This window comes from Molossus molossus, unplaced genomic scaffold (assembly GCF_014108415.1).
Source record: "Molossus molossus isolate mMolMol1 unplaced genomic scaffold, mMolMol1.p scaffold_m16_p_4, whole genome shotgun sequence".
Lineage (NCBI taxonomy): Eukaryota > Metazoa > Chordata > Mammalia > Chiroptera > Molossidae > Molossus > Molossus molossus.
In genome coordinates, this window is record NW_023425377.1 from 32,988,414 (window position 1) to 33,008,416 (window position 20,003).

The window sequence follows — 20,003 nt, forward strand, 5'->3', positions numbered from 1 at the left end:
TATTTTTCCATTTTTTGTACAGAGAGAGTGGGAGGGAGAGAGAGGAAGGGAGAGAGAGAGAAACATCGACGTGAAGGGACACATCGAGTGGCTGCCACCCGCACGACCAACCAGGGCCAGGGACAAACTGCAACCGAAGTACGTGCCCTTAGCGGGAACCGAACCCGGGTCTCTCAGGACCACAGGCCGACGCCCTAACCGCTGAGCCAAACTGGCCAGGGCTGCTTTTGATGAGTATAAACCTACATTGCTCTCGATCCATCCTGTCGCAAAAGCTCTAGGGAATGCAAAAATGGCAGCAGAGTGTACGGAAGCTACACAGACCGTCTCCCAGGACCAAACTGGAATTACAACTAAAATAAAGACAAATCATAGGGAAAAAACTACTGAAAAGCAGCTAGAGAGAACCCATATAATCAGGGACAGAAAGAGGACACCAAATCAAGCCTGGTAGGAATTGCAGAGGCATGAGAAGGGGGGCTGGGAACCCATGGGCAGCAGCTGAAGGCTGTTTTAGCTGTAAGCAGTACCTGATGAGAAAGCAAACGGTTCAAAAAGCACCAAATCAGCTACAGCCACTCACCTTGGGCTCCAGCAGAGGGAGGGTGGCCTGTACTGGAACTGTGTGGAGAGAGTCCAGGGTTCCTGGCTCAGGAGAGAGATGGAGGGGAGGACACTGGGAGTTTTGTGCTGAATCACTCCTTCATAAGACAGTAGCCATCTTACTCAAAGAGTCCCTGCACAGAGCAAGGGCACTCCCTCAGGAATTCAACAACACCAGGCCAGTCCAGAGACATGCAAATTGAAGCTCATTAAGAGCTAGACTAAGACAGCAAGCAAATGTCCCACGTACTGGAAATCTTCTGACACCTGAGGGATGTTTCCTTCAGCTGAGGGCTACAAATCGAGGCTCATCAAGTAACTGACACTAATAGCCTGCAGGCAAAAGCTAGAGGATAACAGAACCATTCCTTGGCCTGCAAATCTACCCAGGAAAATAAGACTTGACAGTGGTGTTTAACATGGGTCCTCCTACACTCATTCAAACCCAGTAGAGGGAGCCACAACCAGTGGAACACCAATACCCACCGAGAAAATTTGGCAGGCTCCAAAATCCACTGAGACAGCCAAATGGAAAACAAAGAAATAAATCCCAAATGAAAGAACCAGAAAATTCTCCAGAAGAAATAAATAAAACAGAATTAAGAAAGATATCAGAGGTAGTGTTCAGAGTAATAATTATGAGGAAGCTAACAGCATGAGTGAAGAGCTCAACAGCATGAGTAAAGACATAGAAATGTTGATAATCAACTGACTGGAAATGAAAAACCACCAATCAGAAATGAAGAATGACATAGCAGAAATAAAAAACACACTGGAAAGAATAATCAGCAGAGTAGAAGCATCGGATCAGTGACTCTAATCCGATGTACTAGATCAAATGGATTTAATTGATATCTACAGAGAATTACACCCCAAATCAAGAGAATTCACATTCTTCTCAAGTGCACATGGGACAATATCAAGGACAGACCACATGTTAGGGCACAAATTAAGTCTCTACGAGTTCAAGAAGACTGAAATCATATCAAGCATCGTCTCAGATCACAATGGCATGAAACTAAGAATCAATTACAACAAAAACATTCAAAATCATTCAAACACATAGAGGCTAAATAACATGTTATTAAACAATGAATGGGTTACCAGGAAGATCAAGAAAGAAATTTAAAACCTTCTGGAAATCAATGAAAATGAACATACAACAACACAAAATCTATGGGACACAGAGAAAGCAGTTCTGAGAGGGAAGTTCATACCACTACAGGCCTACCTCCAGAAACAAGAAAAATTTCTAATTGACATTCTGACCCTACAACTTAAAGAACTAGGTAGTAAACAAAAAGAAAAACCCAGAGCATGTAGAAGAAAAGAAATAGTAAAGATCAGAGCAAAAATAAACGACATAGAAACTAAAAAACAATTCAAAAGATCAATGAAACAAAGAACTGATTCTTTGAAAAGATAAACAAGATTGATGAATTCATAACCAGACTCACCAAGAAACAAAAAGAGAAGACCCAAATAAACAAAACCAGAAACAAAAGAGAAGTTAACAACTGATACCACAGAAATACAAAGGATCATTAAAAAATACTATAAACAATTATACGCCAACAAATTGGATAATCTAGGCAAAATGGACACATTTCTAGAATCACAGTCTCCCAAAACTGAAGAGACAGATAACTTGAATAGACCAATAACAACTAAGGAAATTGAAGATGTAATCAATAAACTCCCAGAAAACAAAAGCCCAGGCATGGACAGCTTTATGAGGGAGTTGTACCAAACATTCAAGGAAGAACTAACACCCATTCTCCTCAAACTATTCCAAAATATTAAAGAAGGAAGACTTCCAAACTCATTTTATGAGGCCAGCATAATTCTGATTCCAGAGGCCACACCAAGACACATCATAATTGAAAAGCAAAGGGTTAAAAAGAGAGAGAGAATTTTAAAAGCAAGAAAACAACAGTTAGTTACCCACAAGGGAGCTCACATAAGACTGTCAGCTGATTTCTCAATAGAAACTTTGAATGCCTGAAGGAAGTTGCAAGAAATATTCAAAGTGATGAAAAAGCAATGATCTACAACAAAGATTTCTTTATCCAGCAAAGCTATCATTTAGAATAGAATGACAGGTAACGAGTTTTCCAGACAAGAAAAAGCTAAAGGAGTTCATTATCACCAAATCAGTATTATAAGAAATGTTAAAGGGTCTTCTTTAAGATGGGAGGGGGCCCAGCCAGTGTGGCTCAGTGGTTGAGCATTGACACATGCATCCAGAGGTTGCCAGTTCGATTCCTGGTCACAGCACATGCCAAGGTTGTGGGCCAAACTCCAGTGGGGGGGCATGCAGGAGGCAGCCAATCGATGTTCTCTCTCTCATTCCCTCTCCTTTCCTCTCTAAAAATCAATAACGAAATAGCCCTGGCCGGTTTGGCTCAGCGGTTAGAGCATCGGCCTGCGGTCCGGAGAGACCCGGGTTCGGTTCCCGCTAAGGGCATGTACCTTGGTTGCAGTTTGTCCCCGGCCCTGGAGGGGGAACCCCGCTGGTGTGGCTCAGTGGCTGAGCTTCAACCCATACGCCAAGAGGTTGCCAGTTCAATTTCCAGTAAGGGCACATGCCCTGGTTGTGGGCCAAATCCCCAGTGGAAGGCATGCAGGAGGTGCCCAATCGATGTTCTCTCTCAATGATGTCTCTCTCTCCCTCTCCCTTCCTCTCTCTCTAAAATCAATAAAGAAAAAAATAAAATAAAAAGATGAGAGAAGGTTGGAGAATGGGTAAAAAGAGGTGAAGGGATTATTAAGAAGCACAAATTGGTAGTTACAAAATAGTCACGGGCCCTGGCCGGTTTGGGTCAGTGGTTAGAGCGTCAGCCTACAGACATATGAGTCACAGGTTCGATTCCAGCCAGGGTACCTCGGTTGCAGTTTGTCACTGGCCCTGGTCCAGGTCGGGCAGGAGGCAACCAGTCGATGTGTCCCTCTCATGTCGATGTTTCTCTCTCTCTCCCCCTTTCTCTCCACTCTGTCTGAGGATGAATAGAAAAATATCTTCCGGTGAGGATTAAAAAAAAAAAAGAAAAACAAGAGTCATGGGATATCAAGTTCATAGAAGATATAGTCAATAATACTGTAATAACTATGTATGGTGTCAGATGGGTACTAGATTTATTGTGGTGATAACTTAGTAAGTTATATAATGTCTAATCACTGGATTGTACACATGAAACAAATATAATATTGTATGTCAACTGTAACTGAAAAATAAAAAATTATTTAAAGTGACCAATAAGCACATGAAAAAATACTCAACAACACTAATCATTAGGAAAGTGCAAATCAAAATTATGAAATACCACTTCACAATCATTAGGATGGCTACTTTCGGAAAAAACAAATAGAAAATAGCAGGTGCTGGTGAGGATGTGGATGTAAAATGGTACAACCACTTTGGAAAACAGTATGGTGATGGTTCCTCAAAAAATTAAAAATAGAATTACCATATGATCAAGTAATCCCGCTTCTGGGTATATACCCCAAAGAACTGAAAGCAGTGAGTTAAACAGATATTTGCACTCCTATGTTCATAGCAGCACTATTCAGAATAAACAAAGAGTAGAAGCAATCCAAGTGTCTATCAATAAATGAATAGATAAGCAAAATGTGATATATACATACAATGAAATATTATACAGCCTTAAAAAAGGAAGGAAATTCTGACATATGCTTCAACATGGATAGACCTTGAGGACATTATACTAAGTGAAATAAGTCCACCATAAAAAGGCACATACTGTATGATCCCACTTATATGAGGTATAGTCAAAATCACAGATAGAAGAAAGTAGAATGGTGAATGCTGTGGGTGGGGGGTCGCAGGGAATGGGAAGTTGTTATTCAGTAGGTATAGAGTTTGTTTTACAAAATGAAAATAGTTCTAGAGACAGATGGTAGTGATGGTTGCAAACATTATGAAAGTATTTGATACCAATGAACTATATACTTAAAAATGGTTAAAATGGTAAATTTCATGTTGTATATTTTATTATATTTTTTTAAAATTGGGGAAAAAAATAATAAAAGTATATTAGTGAGTTGGAAATGACATAGCCAAGACTGCCTTTTGTACTGTTTCCTACACTGAGAGATTTACTATCAAAAGAAAAACAATGCCCTGGCCAGTTTGCTCAGTGGTCAGAGCGTCAGCCTGCGGACCAGTGAGATTGGGTTCGGTTCCTGCTAAGGACACGTACCTCGATTGCAGTTTGTCCCGGCCCTGATTGGGGTCGTATGGGTGGCAGCCACTCGATGTGACTCTCTCACATCGATGTTTCTCTCTCTCTCTCTCCCTCCCTCTCTCCTTCCCACTCTATCTGAAGATAAATGAAAAATGTCCTTGGGTGAGGATAAAAAAAAAAAAGATAAACAAAATATTATATATTTTTCTTCCCCTCTTTAATATTGTTCAAAATCTACTGATATCATAATAATTATTATTCCAAAAAATATGAATCCTTAAAGACTTAAATACATATGACCTTTTCTTCCCCAAAATATCTCATGTGAGTGCAATTTAAAATTACCATGCAAGCCTCCATTAAGGCAGTGTGCATCTCATCTGTTTTGTGCTCTTGATCTGCACCAGCATCAAGAAGAAAGCGAACCATATCCAAGTGGCCTTCAAAAAAGAACACAAATTTTAAAACTATATTTCTAAAGACCTGAGTTTCAATTTAATACATAGTATTAAAATGGGGAATCTTTTTCTTTCTGATGTCTATACAAAAATTTTAAGAGAACTTATTTTGCATTCAATAAATAAATCAATGACAATTTTACAAAGCCAATCCAAAGTAAGAAGCAGAGTCTCAGCAAGGTATCTAGGTTTCAAAGATTAAATTAGTCCAAAGCACATAATTCAAGTAAAGTAATAATATTTATTATTTTATTTAATCTACATAAACTACCAAATCAAAACACTGAAATCAAATAGAACGCCAGGTAAAGTATGTTTGGATCATTTTTCAGAGAAACAGCTTTAAAATAATAACCATAAACTCACTGTGGCAATGAATTGGCACAGAAAACTCCATCAAAATAATTTCAACCCTCTTGATACATTTAATATAAACAAAGCCTTAATAGTCAATAAGAAAAAGACAAACACTCCAGCAGAAAAATGGATGAAGGACATAAAATGGTAATTTAAAAAAATGCAAATGAATATTAAACTGATGAAAAAATATTAAACCTTCCTATTAAACAAATGCAAATCAAAATGACACACCATTTTTTTACTATCAAAATGGCAGATATTAGAAAGAATGATAATACCCAGTGTTGGTGAGGGTGTAGGATAAGGTAAAGGGCATTCTCTAAACACTGTTGGTGGGAGTGTAAATTGGTTCAACCTTTCTAGAAGGCAATTTGGCAATATGTATCAAAAGCCTTAAAAATGTCCATACCCTTTGACCCAGCAATTCCACTTCCAGGAATTTATCCTAAGGAAATAATCAGAGATTAGGCAAAGATGTCTGCACAAGGATGTTATCACAGTGTTTTTAATAATAATGAAAAACTGGGAACAATTCATGTGTCCAAAAATAGGCAATTATGGTGCATCCATTTGATGTATTTGGCAAAAACTGCTAGTTCCCTACTCAATATCTATCCTCTCAATGTTCCTTAATAACAGAACTCTGATTTTATCAAAGTGGCAACTGTCTAACTAAAAAGACTACATTTCCCAGCCTCCCTTGTTGTTATGTGTAGCCAATGAGGTGTAAGTGGGAGCTAGCTATAAGGCAGAACTGCTAGGAATTCTTAAAGGTTGCTTACTAAATTGGAAGGCACTCCCCAACTTGCCCCTACCCTCTTCCTCCTTCCTATAGTATGTATTGTTGGGGCCTTGGCTACCATCTTGGTAACCTTAAGGATAGAAACCACATACTAGGATGGTGAAGCAGAAAAATAGAATGCTGAGATCTAGATAACAGTAGAACTGCCACACTACTAATCCTGGACAGCCTACTCCTGGACTTGTTTTAAGTAAAAGAGAAAAAGTTTCTTTTGTTCATATTATTATTAATTTAGGCTTTTCAGCCAAATCCACTACTAAATGCAATTGTAAAATACTATATAACCATCAAATTTTGTATTACAAAAATACTGAGATGGCAAAATGTGCATGATGTACTGCTAAATAAAATAAGCAGACTATAAAACAGTGTTAGAGTATGATTGTTTAATTTCAAAATACAGGCATACCTCGTCTAATTGCACTTCATAGATGTTTACATGTTTTTTAAATCTTTAGATGGTAACATTACATGTCATTATAAAATTTATTTTCTTTATGCTATTCTGTGTTTTTCAGGTTTTCTGTACCACACGTGATTATTATGTTATTTGAGTGTGCATTATTTTTTAAATAAAGGCTGGAAAAATTGTATAAAACAAAAGTCATTAAAGAATGGAAACCCTCTAAATCTGTGCTAAGAGTTGGTTGCTTTATAGCTAATTGAATAAATTTGAATTAATAAAGAAACATACCTTGTGAAGCTATACTTTAGAAAATAGAGGCTAAAATTTACTTTCTATATAATCTCTTATAAGCTAGGTAATTTTTTAGCACAGGGAAAACATAAGCAATATAAAATTAACTCAAATACTCAATACGCAAATATTCAAAGTTATTTTTTTTAAAAACCCTAAATAGTCATACATATGTAGAGTACCTTTGTAGCAGGCAAGTGTAAGAGCACTTTCTTTGAATTCGTTAGAATGAGTGTTGATGCCTGCCCCATGATCTAGAAGAACTCTTGCAACTTCCACATGACCTGCACTGGCTGCTTCCATTAAGGGGGTATGTCCATTTTCATTATGATCTTCTATATTTGCACCTTCATTAAGTAGCACTTTCACAATGTCAACAAACCCTCCAGCACAGGCATAAGTTAATGCAGTGTTTCCTAACAAAGAACAAAAAAAATACAAAATTATGATAGAATGGATACAATTATGATTATGCTACTGCTCTAGTTCTACCTCTTCCATTTTCTTACACAAAGGAATAAACTATAGAAGCATCATCTTAATTTTCTTACTAATTAAAAGGTTTATTAAAAACAGGCCAACTTACCTCTCTTCACATTTCCTTAGCTCAAGATTAAGCACCATCTTGAAAAATCACTTTCAACATATTTCTATCTAAAATATTCTAATATATCATTTTTAAAATTATTTTATTTATTTTTTTTACAGATGTTTCTCCTTTTTCCCTCACCAATTCCCCTCCTTCCTCCCCTCCCTGCCCTGTCCCCAGCTTTGTTGTCCATGTCCATTGTTCATGCATACATGCATATAAATTCTGTGGTTTATCTCTCCCCACCACCCCCTCTTCTGGGGATTGTCAGTCTGTACCCCTCTTCCACGTCTCTGGGACTACCCCATTCCTCAAACTGTTATGTTCATTATATTCCACAGATAACTGAGCTCATATGATACTTGTCTTTCTCTGTTTGGCTTTTTCCGCTTAGGATAATACTTTTCAGGTCCCTCCATGTTGTCTCAAAGGATAAGAGATTTTTCTTTCTTACAGCTGCATAGTACTCCATTGTGTATATGTACCACTGCTTTTTTATCCATTTGTCTACTGATGAACATTTGAGCTGTTTCCAGATCTTAGCTATTGTAAATAGTGCTGCTAGGAACATGGGGGTACATATATTCTTTCTGATTGGTGTTTCAGGCTTCTTAGGGTATATTCCTAGAAGTGGAATCACTGGGTCAAATGGCAGTTCAATGTTTAATTTTTTGAGGTAACACCATATTGTTTTCTATCTAATATATCATTTAAAATTATTCCTTTTTCTTTCAATACTGTACAACTTAGAAATATTTAATTTTCTTTCTATGTATATTCATTTCTTCATTTTCTTTTACCTCTCCTTTATTTCTACATTCTTATTCATAAGACAATTCATTGTTTTAGGTATATTTCCCTTCTGAAACACATCTTCCTTCTATATTTAGTGACATAGTTAGACAGATATAAATTTCCCTCAACATAACTCCTTATTTATTAAAGGGGGTATGTCCATTTTCATTATGATCTTCTATATTTTCACCTTCATTAAGTAGCACTTTCACAATGTCAACAAACCCTCCAGCACAGAACCTAATTTGTTCAGAATTCAACCACTTAACCATCTCAGACATTATGCGCATTAATAATACTACAATCAAGACAAAATGGTCAGCAAAATTACCTAGAATACCTTCTAGAAAGTCTTGCTCATTTAAAAAATAAATTAGGCCCTGGCCGGTTTGGCTCAGCGGTTAGAGTGTCGGCCTGAGGTCCAGAGAGACCTGGGTTCGGTTCCCGCTAAGGACACATACCTCGGTTGCAGTTTGTCCCCTGCCCTGGTTGGTCGTGTGGGAGGCAGCCACTCAATGCGTCCCTTTCACGTAGATGTTTCTCTCTCTCTCCCTCCCACTCTATCTGAACAAAAAATGGAAAAATGTCCTCGGGTGAGGATAAAAAAAAAAATTAGGCTACATTTAACATTCCTTAATTGCACGGAACACTAATAGGCTTTCATTATTTAAATTTATTTTTAAATCATTTGGTTGCCTCACTAAATCCAAGGAATCAGGCTACTAAAACTATGCCTATAACTCAGGACATATGACCAAGGTTCATTATGTCTGTAAGTCTGGAAAGCATTAATAAATAAAAGAGTAATCTTTACTAAAGAGCTTTCATACTGCCATTAGAATATCTTATTAGGAAATGTACATGTGACATGAAAAACCCTATGGGTAAATACTCTCAGGTTAATCTATAATCTAAAGTCAAGCGAGTTGTATTTAAATGAGATAAAGAAATTTTAAGAGGTAAAATTCATAGTTTTGCCTCTTTACATGATGCATGTCATCGTGGCAAAAACAAACAAAAAACTGTCCCCTACAGAATAACTATCACTCTTACCAAATAGAATCAAAGTATGTTTAAAGACTTTTGAAGATATATGTAATTAATCTTTATTTTACTCAGAGATTCTAAATAAGGGCTAAGATTTTTCTATAGATTTGCAACTGGTTTTCCCTAGGAATAAAATTTTTATATTTCAGGTTATAATTAATTTTATTAATTTATTTTCCTTAAATTCACACATCAATTTCTATATACCTGTTGCAGACTGGGAGTTGACATTTGCATCATGAAGAAGTAATAATTTCACAATATCTAAATAACCTCCACTGGATGCTGCCATTAGGGGAGTTATGTCTCCTTTAGTCCCTCGATCTTCAACATCAGCATGCATAGCAAGCAATACCTTTAAAACACACACACAAAGAAATTATCAATTCTCACAATTAACATTATTTCTAGAGAATATATTAAATCTGGGAAAACATTTTTTTTAGAGTGGGGGGGTGAGAAAAAATTAAAAATAATCAGCTTTGGGAAAATATGTGTGTTCACTGCTCAAAATATCAAGTTAGATGCTATATTTTACAATACTATTACACTTTAATCTTTAAGTATGTAATCACATTAGCCATCTTATCATAAAATAAAACTGTTCTTGTCAAAAAATTTATGTTATGCTTGGGATTATTTAGTAAGAGAACAGCAAAACTACACTCACAAAAGAAAAACTGATAAACACATGGCTATTTCCCAATATTTCTCTAACAGAAGGAAAAAATTAAAAGAATTGGGGTATTCTGGCCCTGGCCAGTTTGCTCAGTGGTTAGAGCATCGGCTCTCAGACCAATGAGTCACGGGTTTGATTCCAGTCAAGGGCATGTACCTCAGTTGCAGTTTGTCCCTGGCCCTGGTCAGGGTCGCGCAGGAGGCAACCAGTCGATGTGTCCCTCTCATGTTGATGTCACTCTCCCTCTCTTCCTCCCTCCCTATCTGAAGATAAATAGAAAAATATCCTCGGGTAAAGATTTAAAAAAAAAAAAAAAGAATTGGGGTATTCTGGCGAAATAAAAATAAATCATCACTTTCTATTATAGCTGTGTATTCTTTCCAAGGACAAGTTTAAAATGTTATTATTATTTCTATTTGTTTATTCATTAGGCCTAGTTTTGAGTAAGTGGTAGAAAATGGACCATGCCTAGTTGCATGTATAGGCAACAAATTAATTATGTATCAATTTCTATTTTACCTACTGCCAAAAAAGGGAAAAATCTTGACCTATAATTATAATTTTTTATAAATGATAAAAATAAAACATCGAAACCCTTCAATAATTTTAATCACCAAAAATTATTTCTGCTTACTTGTGCTAATTCATAATACCCTGCTGAACAAGCCAAACATAGCAGGCTTTCTCCTTCTTCTGTATGTTCATTTACACTTCTGCCTTCATCTAGCAATTTACGAACAGCATTTACATCCCCATCTGAACAAGCTTCTGCCAGACTGCGACTGAAAACAAAATCATCAACAAGTAACCAACACAGAAAACCAAAATCATCAACAATTAACCAACGATTATGACATTAAATATAAATAGTTATACATAAAAAATGTTGATATAGTGAAAAACACAAACAAAAAACTGTATGAATATCTTGTTTACTGAGCATCTTGTTTGCAATACTTATTCATGAATGTCAATTAAGCCAGAATAAGTGAATATAAAATAGCTGTCATTTTTCTCTTTCAAAATGCCCTAACATATTATCACATTAAATTTTAAAGTTTTTTAAAGCATTAGATGCACAAGTTTTTAAACTATATTATACTAGTATAATGACTCCCAAAGACATTTGGGATATAATCCTATGGCTTACAATTTTATTTTGTAACAGTAGAAGGTAAAAATCTAAATAAAAATTTTATTGCAGAATGATTATCAGTGAATCTCAAACTTAGTGTGCATACAAATCACCTATGTTATTAAAATGCAGACTCTGATTCAGTAGATCCAAGGTGAGGTTCTGAAATTCTGTATTTCTAGTAAGCTCTGAGGTGATGCTGACACTGCTAGTACATGGACCATTTTTGAGTAGCAAGCACCTACATTGCCACATTAGCAACCCATTTCATTTATTGTTTTTCCCTAGTTTTATTGAGCTATAATTGGCATACAGCACTGTAAAAGTTTAAGCTGACTTGATGTACATAAGTTATGAAATGACTACAATAAGTTTAAGTTAACAACCATCATCTTATTTACATACAAAAAAAGTGGGGTTTTTTTGTTGTTGTGATAAGAACTAAGATTAACTTGGCAACTTTCAACCATTTCATTTACTGCTATTCAAGCAGTCATTTTAGAGTTTATTTCTATAATTGTTAGGAAAAGTAACTTCTTTAGAAATGGAAAGCAGTTCTTATTCAGTTTGATTTGTCGCACTCTAGTACAGTACATTCCACAGGGCATTCAATGAATATTGAGTAGAAGGTAAGAATAAAAATACAATATCCGCCCGGCTGGTGTGGCTCAGTGCACCAAGAGGTTTCCGGTTCGATTCCCGGTCAGGGCACATGCCCAGGTTGTGGGCCAAATCCCCAGTGGGGGATATGCAGGAGGCAGCCAATCAGTGTTCTCACTTACCGATGTTTATCTCTCTCTCCCTTCCTCTCTCTCTAAAATCAATAAAGAAAAAAAATAATATCCATTTTTACATCCATATATTATATATATGGTACACTTATAGATTAACTTAAAATACAGGAGTGGGCAAAAGTAGGCTTACAGTTGTTTTTATGGAAAAGGACATATAGATTATGATTATTACAACAGCTTTATTAACTCAAACGAATGTCACAGTAAAGCTACTTTTGCCCACCCCCTGTATAATATAATATCCATCTGGCTAAAGTTTATATGCCCCTCCAAAAGATACATTTAACCAAAAGTTGCTGCTTCTCCAAAATACGCTCAAGAAAACATCTAATACCCAGAACATCTAATACAGCAGAAGTCATTAAATACATACGTGTCTATTTGTCCTGCATTGTGGCCGTTTTCTGCTTTCATTCGTGTCAGTGCAGCAGCAGCTTCATCCAGTGCACAACTTACTGAAGATGTCAGTCTCCGGAGTACCTCAGGATCTGCAAAAGCTTTACCATCAGCAGTTGACAATTTGCCAATTCCTTCAGTGTGCGTCAATTAATCAGAAGTGCAAGGGAAGAAAAGCATAAAAGTGCAAACTGTAATTACACTTCTAAACATTAGCTAGGGCAAAAATGGCAGTCTCCATAGATAAGACTGACAGGATATTAGGCTGATAATTTCAATTCTGCCATTAATGTCAAAAGGCCATTGATAACCACCTATGTTTTAGTCTTTCCATCTTTACAATGCACATAATATTAATTTGTTCTCTACCTAACTCCAAATGTAACTTTATATAAATTTTATTTTAGCAAATAAATGAGATTTCTTTCAGCCTGGATGGTGCGGTTCAGTGGTTTAGCTTGGTCAACCCATGCACCAAGAGGTCACCAGTTCAATTCCTGATCAGGGCACATGCCCACGTTGTGGGCCAAATCCCCAGTCGGCAGGAGGCGGCCAATCAATGTTCTCTCTCATTGGTGTTTCTATCTCTCTCCCCCTCTCCCTTACTCTTTCTCCAAAGTCAGTAAAGAAAAGAACATTAAAAAAAAAAAAAAAAGATTTCTTTCAAAGTATAGTCATACTATATGATCTCTAGTATGGAACTGTATTTGTCTAGATTGTTTTCAGTAGTAATAAAGGGGATATTCTGTAATGTTACAACAAACAATGCATAGTTTCTTCCTTTGGCCAAACAGCCACTTAGACCCACCCATCTTCTAGGACCATATTATAAATTAAAACACATTCATTCTTATTTTTAGTATTTATTATTTGCTTATGATGTGCCAGACACAAGGGAGACAAAAAGGGATAAGGTGCCCTGACTGGTGTTGCTCTGTAGTTTGAGGGCCTGCACCAAAGGGTTTTGGGGTTCACTCCTGGTCAAGGGCATGTACATAGGTTGTAGGTTAAATCCCAGTCAGGGAGCATTCAGGAATCAACCAATCAATGTGTCTCTCTCACATGATGTTTCTCTCTCTCTCTCTCTCCCTGCCTCCCCCTCACCTTCTACTCTCTAAAATCAATGGAAAAAAATATCCTCAGGTGAAGATTGACAGGAAAAAAAAAGGGAATAAGGCACAGTTCCTGTCCTCACAGCACTCCAAGTCAAGTAGGACTATCAGATGTGTAAATTGGCAATAAATCCTTCTTTCTAGAATCAGTGAGGAATCAGTGACTACTGTTACAGAAACTTTTGTTGACAATATCACTGCCTGTTACTACTGAAAATGAGAGAAAAATAGTCAATAAAATTTTGGAGAACAAGAAAAAATGGGAAACCTTGCCCAATAAAATATAAAATTATGATGGTATACAAATTACAACAGTATGATACTTGCACAGAAAAAAGATGATTATGTATAAAGAATATAGAGGCCCCAAGAAAAGATCCTGGATCATTTGTGAATTCAATATATGATAAAGCTGACATTTCAAATCAGTGGAGACAGTCGGGCTTATTTCATAGACACTGTTCAGAAATTGGCTACCACTTGAAAATTAAGTAATATCTCTAAGTCATACCATTCACAAAAATAAATACCAGACAGACTTCTGATCTAAATGTAAAAAAAAAAAAAAAAAAAAAAACCTGAAAAGTACTATTATACTGTGTAGCATTTTTCTAATTCTGATGAGGATGTGGGGAGGACTTTTCTACACGAGACCAAATCCTAAAAGTCATAAAGTAAAGACTAGTAAATGTGATATTAATAATTTTTAATTTCAGTAAAAATTACCATATAATTAAAGACACCACAAATAACGGCTGGGGGAAAAAGGGGAAAACATCTGTTAATACCTTCAAAGTTAAGGCAAAATCAAAACTGAAAAAATTAGCACCCAATGAATTTATATAATTATTTATAAAGAGCTACCACACAACTTACTACTAATAGTAAATAAATGCAAACAATGAAATTGGAAAAAAAATTGACTGAGGTGTGAAGCCCTCTCAAAAAGTGTTGCTAGGACTGTATACTGATACAAAGTTGGGGGATCAAATTTGACAATAGTCATCAAAATGTTAAATGCAAATATCCTCTGACCCAGTAATACTACTTTCTTGGAATTTTTCCTGTAAAGATACTTGCACAAGTGAAAGAAGTTATAGATATATGTAAACTACAGCATTATTTGGGACATGGAAAAATTAGAAATAATCTAAATATACTTCAACAAATTGGTGAAATAAATTATGCTGTATCCAAGCAACAGAATATTATCTTACCCCTTAAAAGAAAGTAAAAGATCAACATACATGTTACAGAAAGATGCCCACAAAAAATTAAGTGAAAAGAAGGAAATAGTATTTTGTATATGATCCTACTTCATTTTTTAAAATTATGTATATTTTGTTTCTACTGTAAGCAAAATAATAAGGTTCCAAAGCACACACACACACACACACACAAAGAGGGTGGCTATGACACTCCCATTTCAGAAATCTTATACAGTATATCCCTAAATCACAACCAGGAAACTCAAAAGAAATCAGACTAAAAAAGGAGGGATACCCAGTGAAATTACTAATGTGATCTTCACACCCCCTTTTTAAAAAAAATTACTAGTCCTGCCCAGTCTTCTGTTGGATATGTACATATTTTGTTCAATCTATTTTTAAGTTTGTATCAATTCCAAAATGGGGTATTAGATGGACTAAAAGTTAATCCACTAAAAATTGTTATGTATGCTCTTTCATAAGAGGATAAAGTTGAAGGAATAACAAGATGTTATCAAGTAAATACATTCCTAACATACTATGCCTTTCTAAGAATAATATAGAAGTATTCAATTTCTTTTAGTTCCCACTTTTCCCCTAGTCATTATTTGGTCAAATGTAACTGTTTGTTTGCCCTGGCCAGTTTGGCTCAGCGGTTAGAGAGTTTGCCCGTGGACCAAAGGGTCTCAGGTTCAATTCCCGATCAAGGGCATACACCTGGGTTTCGGGTTCGATTCCCGGCCCTGGTCGAGGTCATGCAAGAGGCAACCAATCAATGTGTCTCTCTCACATTGATGTTTCTCTCTCTCTCTCACTCCCTTCTACTCTATCTAAAAATCAATGAAAATAAATATCCTTGGGTGAGGAGTAACCAAAATAAAAAGTAACATTGCTTATTTCTTTCAATATGAAACATGTTAAAAGGCTGCTGTGATTTTTCTGAATACCTATCTTTAATATTATGCTTATTAAAATTCAGTTGACCCTAAACAACATGGGTTTAAACTGCACAGGTCCACTTAAACGTGGATTTTTTTCCCCCAACAAATACGTAGTTGGCCCTCCATATTCCTGGGGTTTCACATCCACAGATGTGGAGGACCAACTACATGCATTGTTCTGTGCCATTTAATATAAGGAATTTGGACATCCCATGGATGTGGTATCCCCAGGGATCCTAGAACCAAGCCCCACAGATATTGAGAAACAACTGATGTTGGGGGAATCAAAAGTTAAATGTGGACTTTTAACTGCTTAGCGGTTGGCACCCCTAACCTCCTGCATTGTTCTAGAATCAATTGAACTCAGAAACTGAATAAAATGTATATACTTTTTGCCGTGGGCGGTTTGGCTCAGCGGTTAGTGTTGGCCTGTGGTCCAGAGAGGCTCAGGTTCAGTTCCCACTGGGGGCACGTACCTTGGTTGCAGTTTGTCCCCAACCCAAGTGCGGGAGGCAGCCACATCGATGTTTCTCTCTCTCTCTCTCTCTCCATCTCTCTCCCTCCCACTCTGTCTGAACAAAAAATAGAAAAATGTCCTCGGGTAAGGATAAAAAAAATAAAATAAAATTATATACTTTTAACAACTTTTATTTTGTATTTTCCATATTTTAATAGTTTTAACATAGACTAAGGTATATACATGGCCCCTGTAACAAGTGTGTAGGCACTATTTTTTTTTTCTCGAGTGGTTGCCACCCGCACAACCCAACCAGGGCCGAGGACAAACTGCAACCGAAGTATGTGCCCTTAGCGGGAACCAAACCCAGGTCTCTCTGGACTGCAGGCCGACACTCTAACCACTGAGCCAAACTGGCCAGGGCGTAGGCACTATTTTTAAAAATAAGCTGTAAATTCTTTCAGATTAAATTCTTTTTTTGGTTAATCCTCACTAAGGCTATTTTTCTACTGAATTTTTTTTTTTTTTTAGAGAGAGAGCAGAAGGGAGGGAGGGAGAGAGAGAAACATGAATGTGAGAGAGGCACATAAACTGGCTGCCTCCTGCATGACCCTGACAGGGGCCGGGATCAAACCTGCCACCCAGGTACGTGCCCTTGACCAAGAATCAAACCTGAAACCCTTTGGTTCAAGGGCAGACGCTCTAACCACTGGGTTACATTGGCCAGGGCTAAATTCTTAGGTACGTGTAATGTGTAAATATATTTATATTAAATAAATAAATAAAAGAAGTGTCATACAAAGTGAACATCTCAAAAGCAATATACAAATATCAGAAAAGTTAACTTCCTTCTTAAAATACAATTTTAGGAGATAAAAGGTTTTCATTACAGCATAATAGAAATTTTGTGTAGCAAATAATGAGTAGGTTATAAAATACAATAGTCATAAGTACATATTATATTTGAGAAGGCATGCTTATCATAGATTTTTTCTTTTCTGCTACTTCAAAGTTGACATAGCTTGGTATATTTGACTAGAGCTGGTCCAATTTTGTGTTCAATTTTTAAAGTCTTATAAGTAAAAATTAGCAATCTATAATTAAGATACACACATACAGATTTAAGTGAATAAGTAATCACAAAATTCCGTAAATCAGTTAAAAGATTCAGAATATGATGAACTAAGTTTATCTTTCACATTTTTTATAATGTAATTAGTAATAAGTTTTCCTTGATAACTAGCTTATTATCTAATACCTTAAATACATTAGTGTAGAACCCAGAAACCACTCATAGAAAACTTTCAACCAAGAATTTTTAAAACATAAAATGTGAACATTTTATTTAGGAAAGAAATACAATAAATTTTATAGAGATTTCAAATTTCATATAATGTTGGAGATAATCTTGTATAACTTTATATAACAATCTAGATTTAAAGAGATAAAAAAGAAAACAAAAAATAATGTACCTGCTGCTTCTAGCAATGCTTCTAGTCGTGCCTGTGTCTCTGGATCCACAGTGCGTAAGTCTGCTCCTTCTGCAGTACTTGATAAGAATATCTCTGACGTTGTTTTAAGCACTGGGTTATCCAGATCTTCTTGGTCCAAAATAAATGACTCAACCTGTTTATGAATTAAAGATGCAATATCCATGAAACTGATCTCAATATTGTTAGAATAACTAAAATTTAAGGTAATATGACTTCTGTTTTGGAATTTAAGTATAACCAGATATACTGTAGAAATATGGGGCTACGGGAAGGGCCTTTTAGGGAGCCTCCAAACTATCTGCTTATCTTTAAATCTGACTACAGGTATAACATAGACACACCAAATTCAAGTTTTCTAGAGAGCACTGTATTTTCTGTGCTTAACACAGAGCCTGAAAAGCAGTATTTTTTTTCAATGAAACAAGTATGTGAACATAGCCTCCAAAATAATGTATATAGGACTACATAGTAAAAAGACTAGATAGTATAGATAGGTCATTTAGGCACAGTTTTTCCTTGCTTCTAATTAATTTATTCAATTCTAACTCTTTAAAAAAAAATTAATCCACTGCTAAATATCTGCAGTCCTAAACACAAGCAAGGTCCATTAGATTAGGAACCATACCTGTTTGTTCACTGTTCTATCCTCTGAGCCTAAAAATACCTTGCAAATAGTAGGTATTCAATACATATTCATTGAAATAAATAAATGGTATAAGAAAATAAATACAACCCTCTCATTTCAAATCAAGTTAATTCTAAAAAAATTTTCTTAAATAAAATATGCACAACTCTTCTGGAAAGCAATTTGGAAATGTGTCAAAATGCTTTAAAAAGCTCATGCCCTTTGCCCCAGTAATTCTATTTTAAGGAATCTATCCTTAAAAAAATTATCTGGCCCTGGTTGGTTTGGCTCAGTGGTTGGAGCGTCGGCCTGCGGACCAGAGAGTCCCGGGTTCGGTTCCCGCTAGGGGCGTATACAAAAAAAAAGAAAGAAAAAAAATTTATCTGAAAGCCAGACAAAAAAAATGCAAAGATGTTCGCTGCAGCATTAATTAAAATTCCAAAAAGAGGAAAAAACTACAATAGGGAATTTGGTAAATACATTTTGTACATTCACAGGATGGACTACTATATAGTCATACACAATGTTTTTGAAGCAGATTGAATGACATGAGAAAGTATTCATAAAACTAAGTGAAAACCACAAGATTCAAAACAGTAGTCGTTATTTTGCTAAAAGTATATATGTACATGTAAGTAAACATGAACATGGATACTCATGTATATAATCATGAGTACATATTTATATACCTATATACATCTATTAAGATATGAATATGTATACCTGGGGAAGTTAATCTTTTTTTGTCAACAGAAAAACAGGAATAGAAAGGTTAAGTACTTCTTCAAAGTCACACAGCTAATGAATGGCAAAGCTAAGTTTCAAACCCAGGCCATTAAGCTACAGAATCTGTGCTCTTAACCACTAAGTAATACTCCATCATAAATTTATAATAAAGGACCACAGTATTTGGATTAGATTATTTGGCGTATTTAGCTAGTTGATCATCAGTTTTCACAATGTACACCAAATAAAGATATTCTAACAAAGATAGTAAAGTTAAAATGATTTGGATGTCATTTATTATCTAATGTACTATAATTTTACAAAATACGTATTTTTTTTAAAAATTGATTTTAGCCCTGGCCGATTTGGCTCAGCATTAGAGTTGGCCCACGCATGGACCAAAAAGTCATGGGTTCGATTCCAGTCAAGGGTGTGTACCTCAGTTGTGGTTCGTCCCCAGCCCTGGTCGGGGTTGTATGGGAGGCAACCAATCAATGTGTCTCTCTCACATCGATGTTTCTCTCTCTCTCTTTCTCCCTCTCCCACTCTATCTGAAGATAAAATGGAAAAATACCCTCAGGTGAGGATTAAAAAAAACAAAAATTGATTTGAGAGAGAAAGGAAGGGAGAGGGAGAGAAACATCAATGTGAGAGGGTAACATTGATCAGCTGCCTCCTACACAACCACTACTGGGGAGCGAGCCCACAACCAGGGCATGTGCCCTGATGGGGAATGGAACTGGCAATCTCTTGGTGCCCAGGACAATGTTCAACCAACTGAGCAACACTGGCCAGGGCCAAATTAAATCTTTAACTTCAGATCTCATAACACTGAGCCATGAACTATGTATATACTTAGTATAATGCAACACAGCCTCATT

At 36.1% G+C, this 20,003-nt stretch overlaps 1 protein-coding gene across 6 annotated transcripts in view; it reads right to left on the reverse strand.

Annotated features, from left to right (window-relative positions):
* Positions 1-20,003, reverse strand: part of ANKHD1 (ankyrin repeat and KH domain containing 1) — a 130,736-nt gene that overhangs the window by 85,166 nt on the left and 25,567 nt on the right. For all 6 annotated transcript variants that reach the window (XM_036240491.1, XM_036240487.1, XM_036240489.1 and 3 more), the window contains exons 2-7: positions 17,751-17,904; positions 12,538-12,694; positions 10,870-11,017; positions 9,764-9,911; positions 7,308-7,541; positions 5,154-5,248 (exon numbers count right to left, since the gene is read on the reverse strand). In XM_036240491.1, coding sequence (XP_036096384.1) covers positions 5,154-5,248; positions 7,308-7,541; positions 9,764-9,911; positions 10,870-11,017; positions 12,538-12,694; positions 17,751-17,904 — 936 coding nt within the window. The remainder of the gene's footprint in view (positions 1-5,153; positions 5,249-7,307; positions 7,542-9,763; positions 9,912-10,869; positions 11,018-12,537; positions 12,695-17,750; positions 17,905-20,003) is intronic.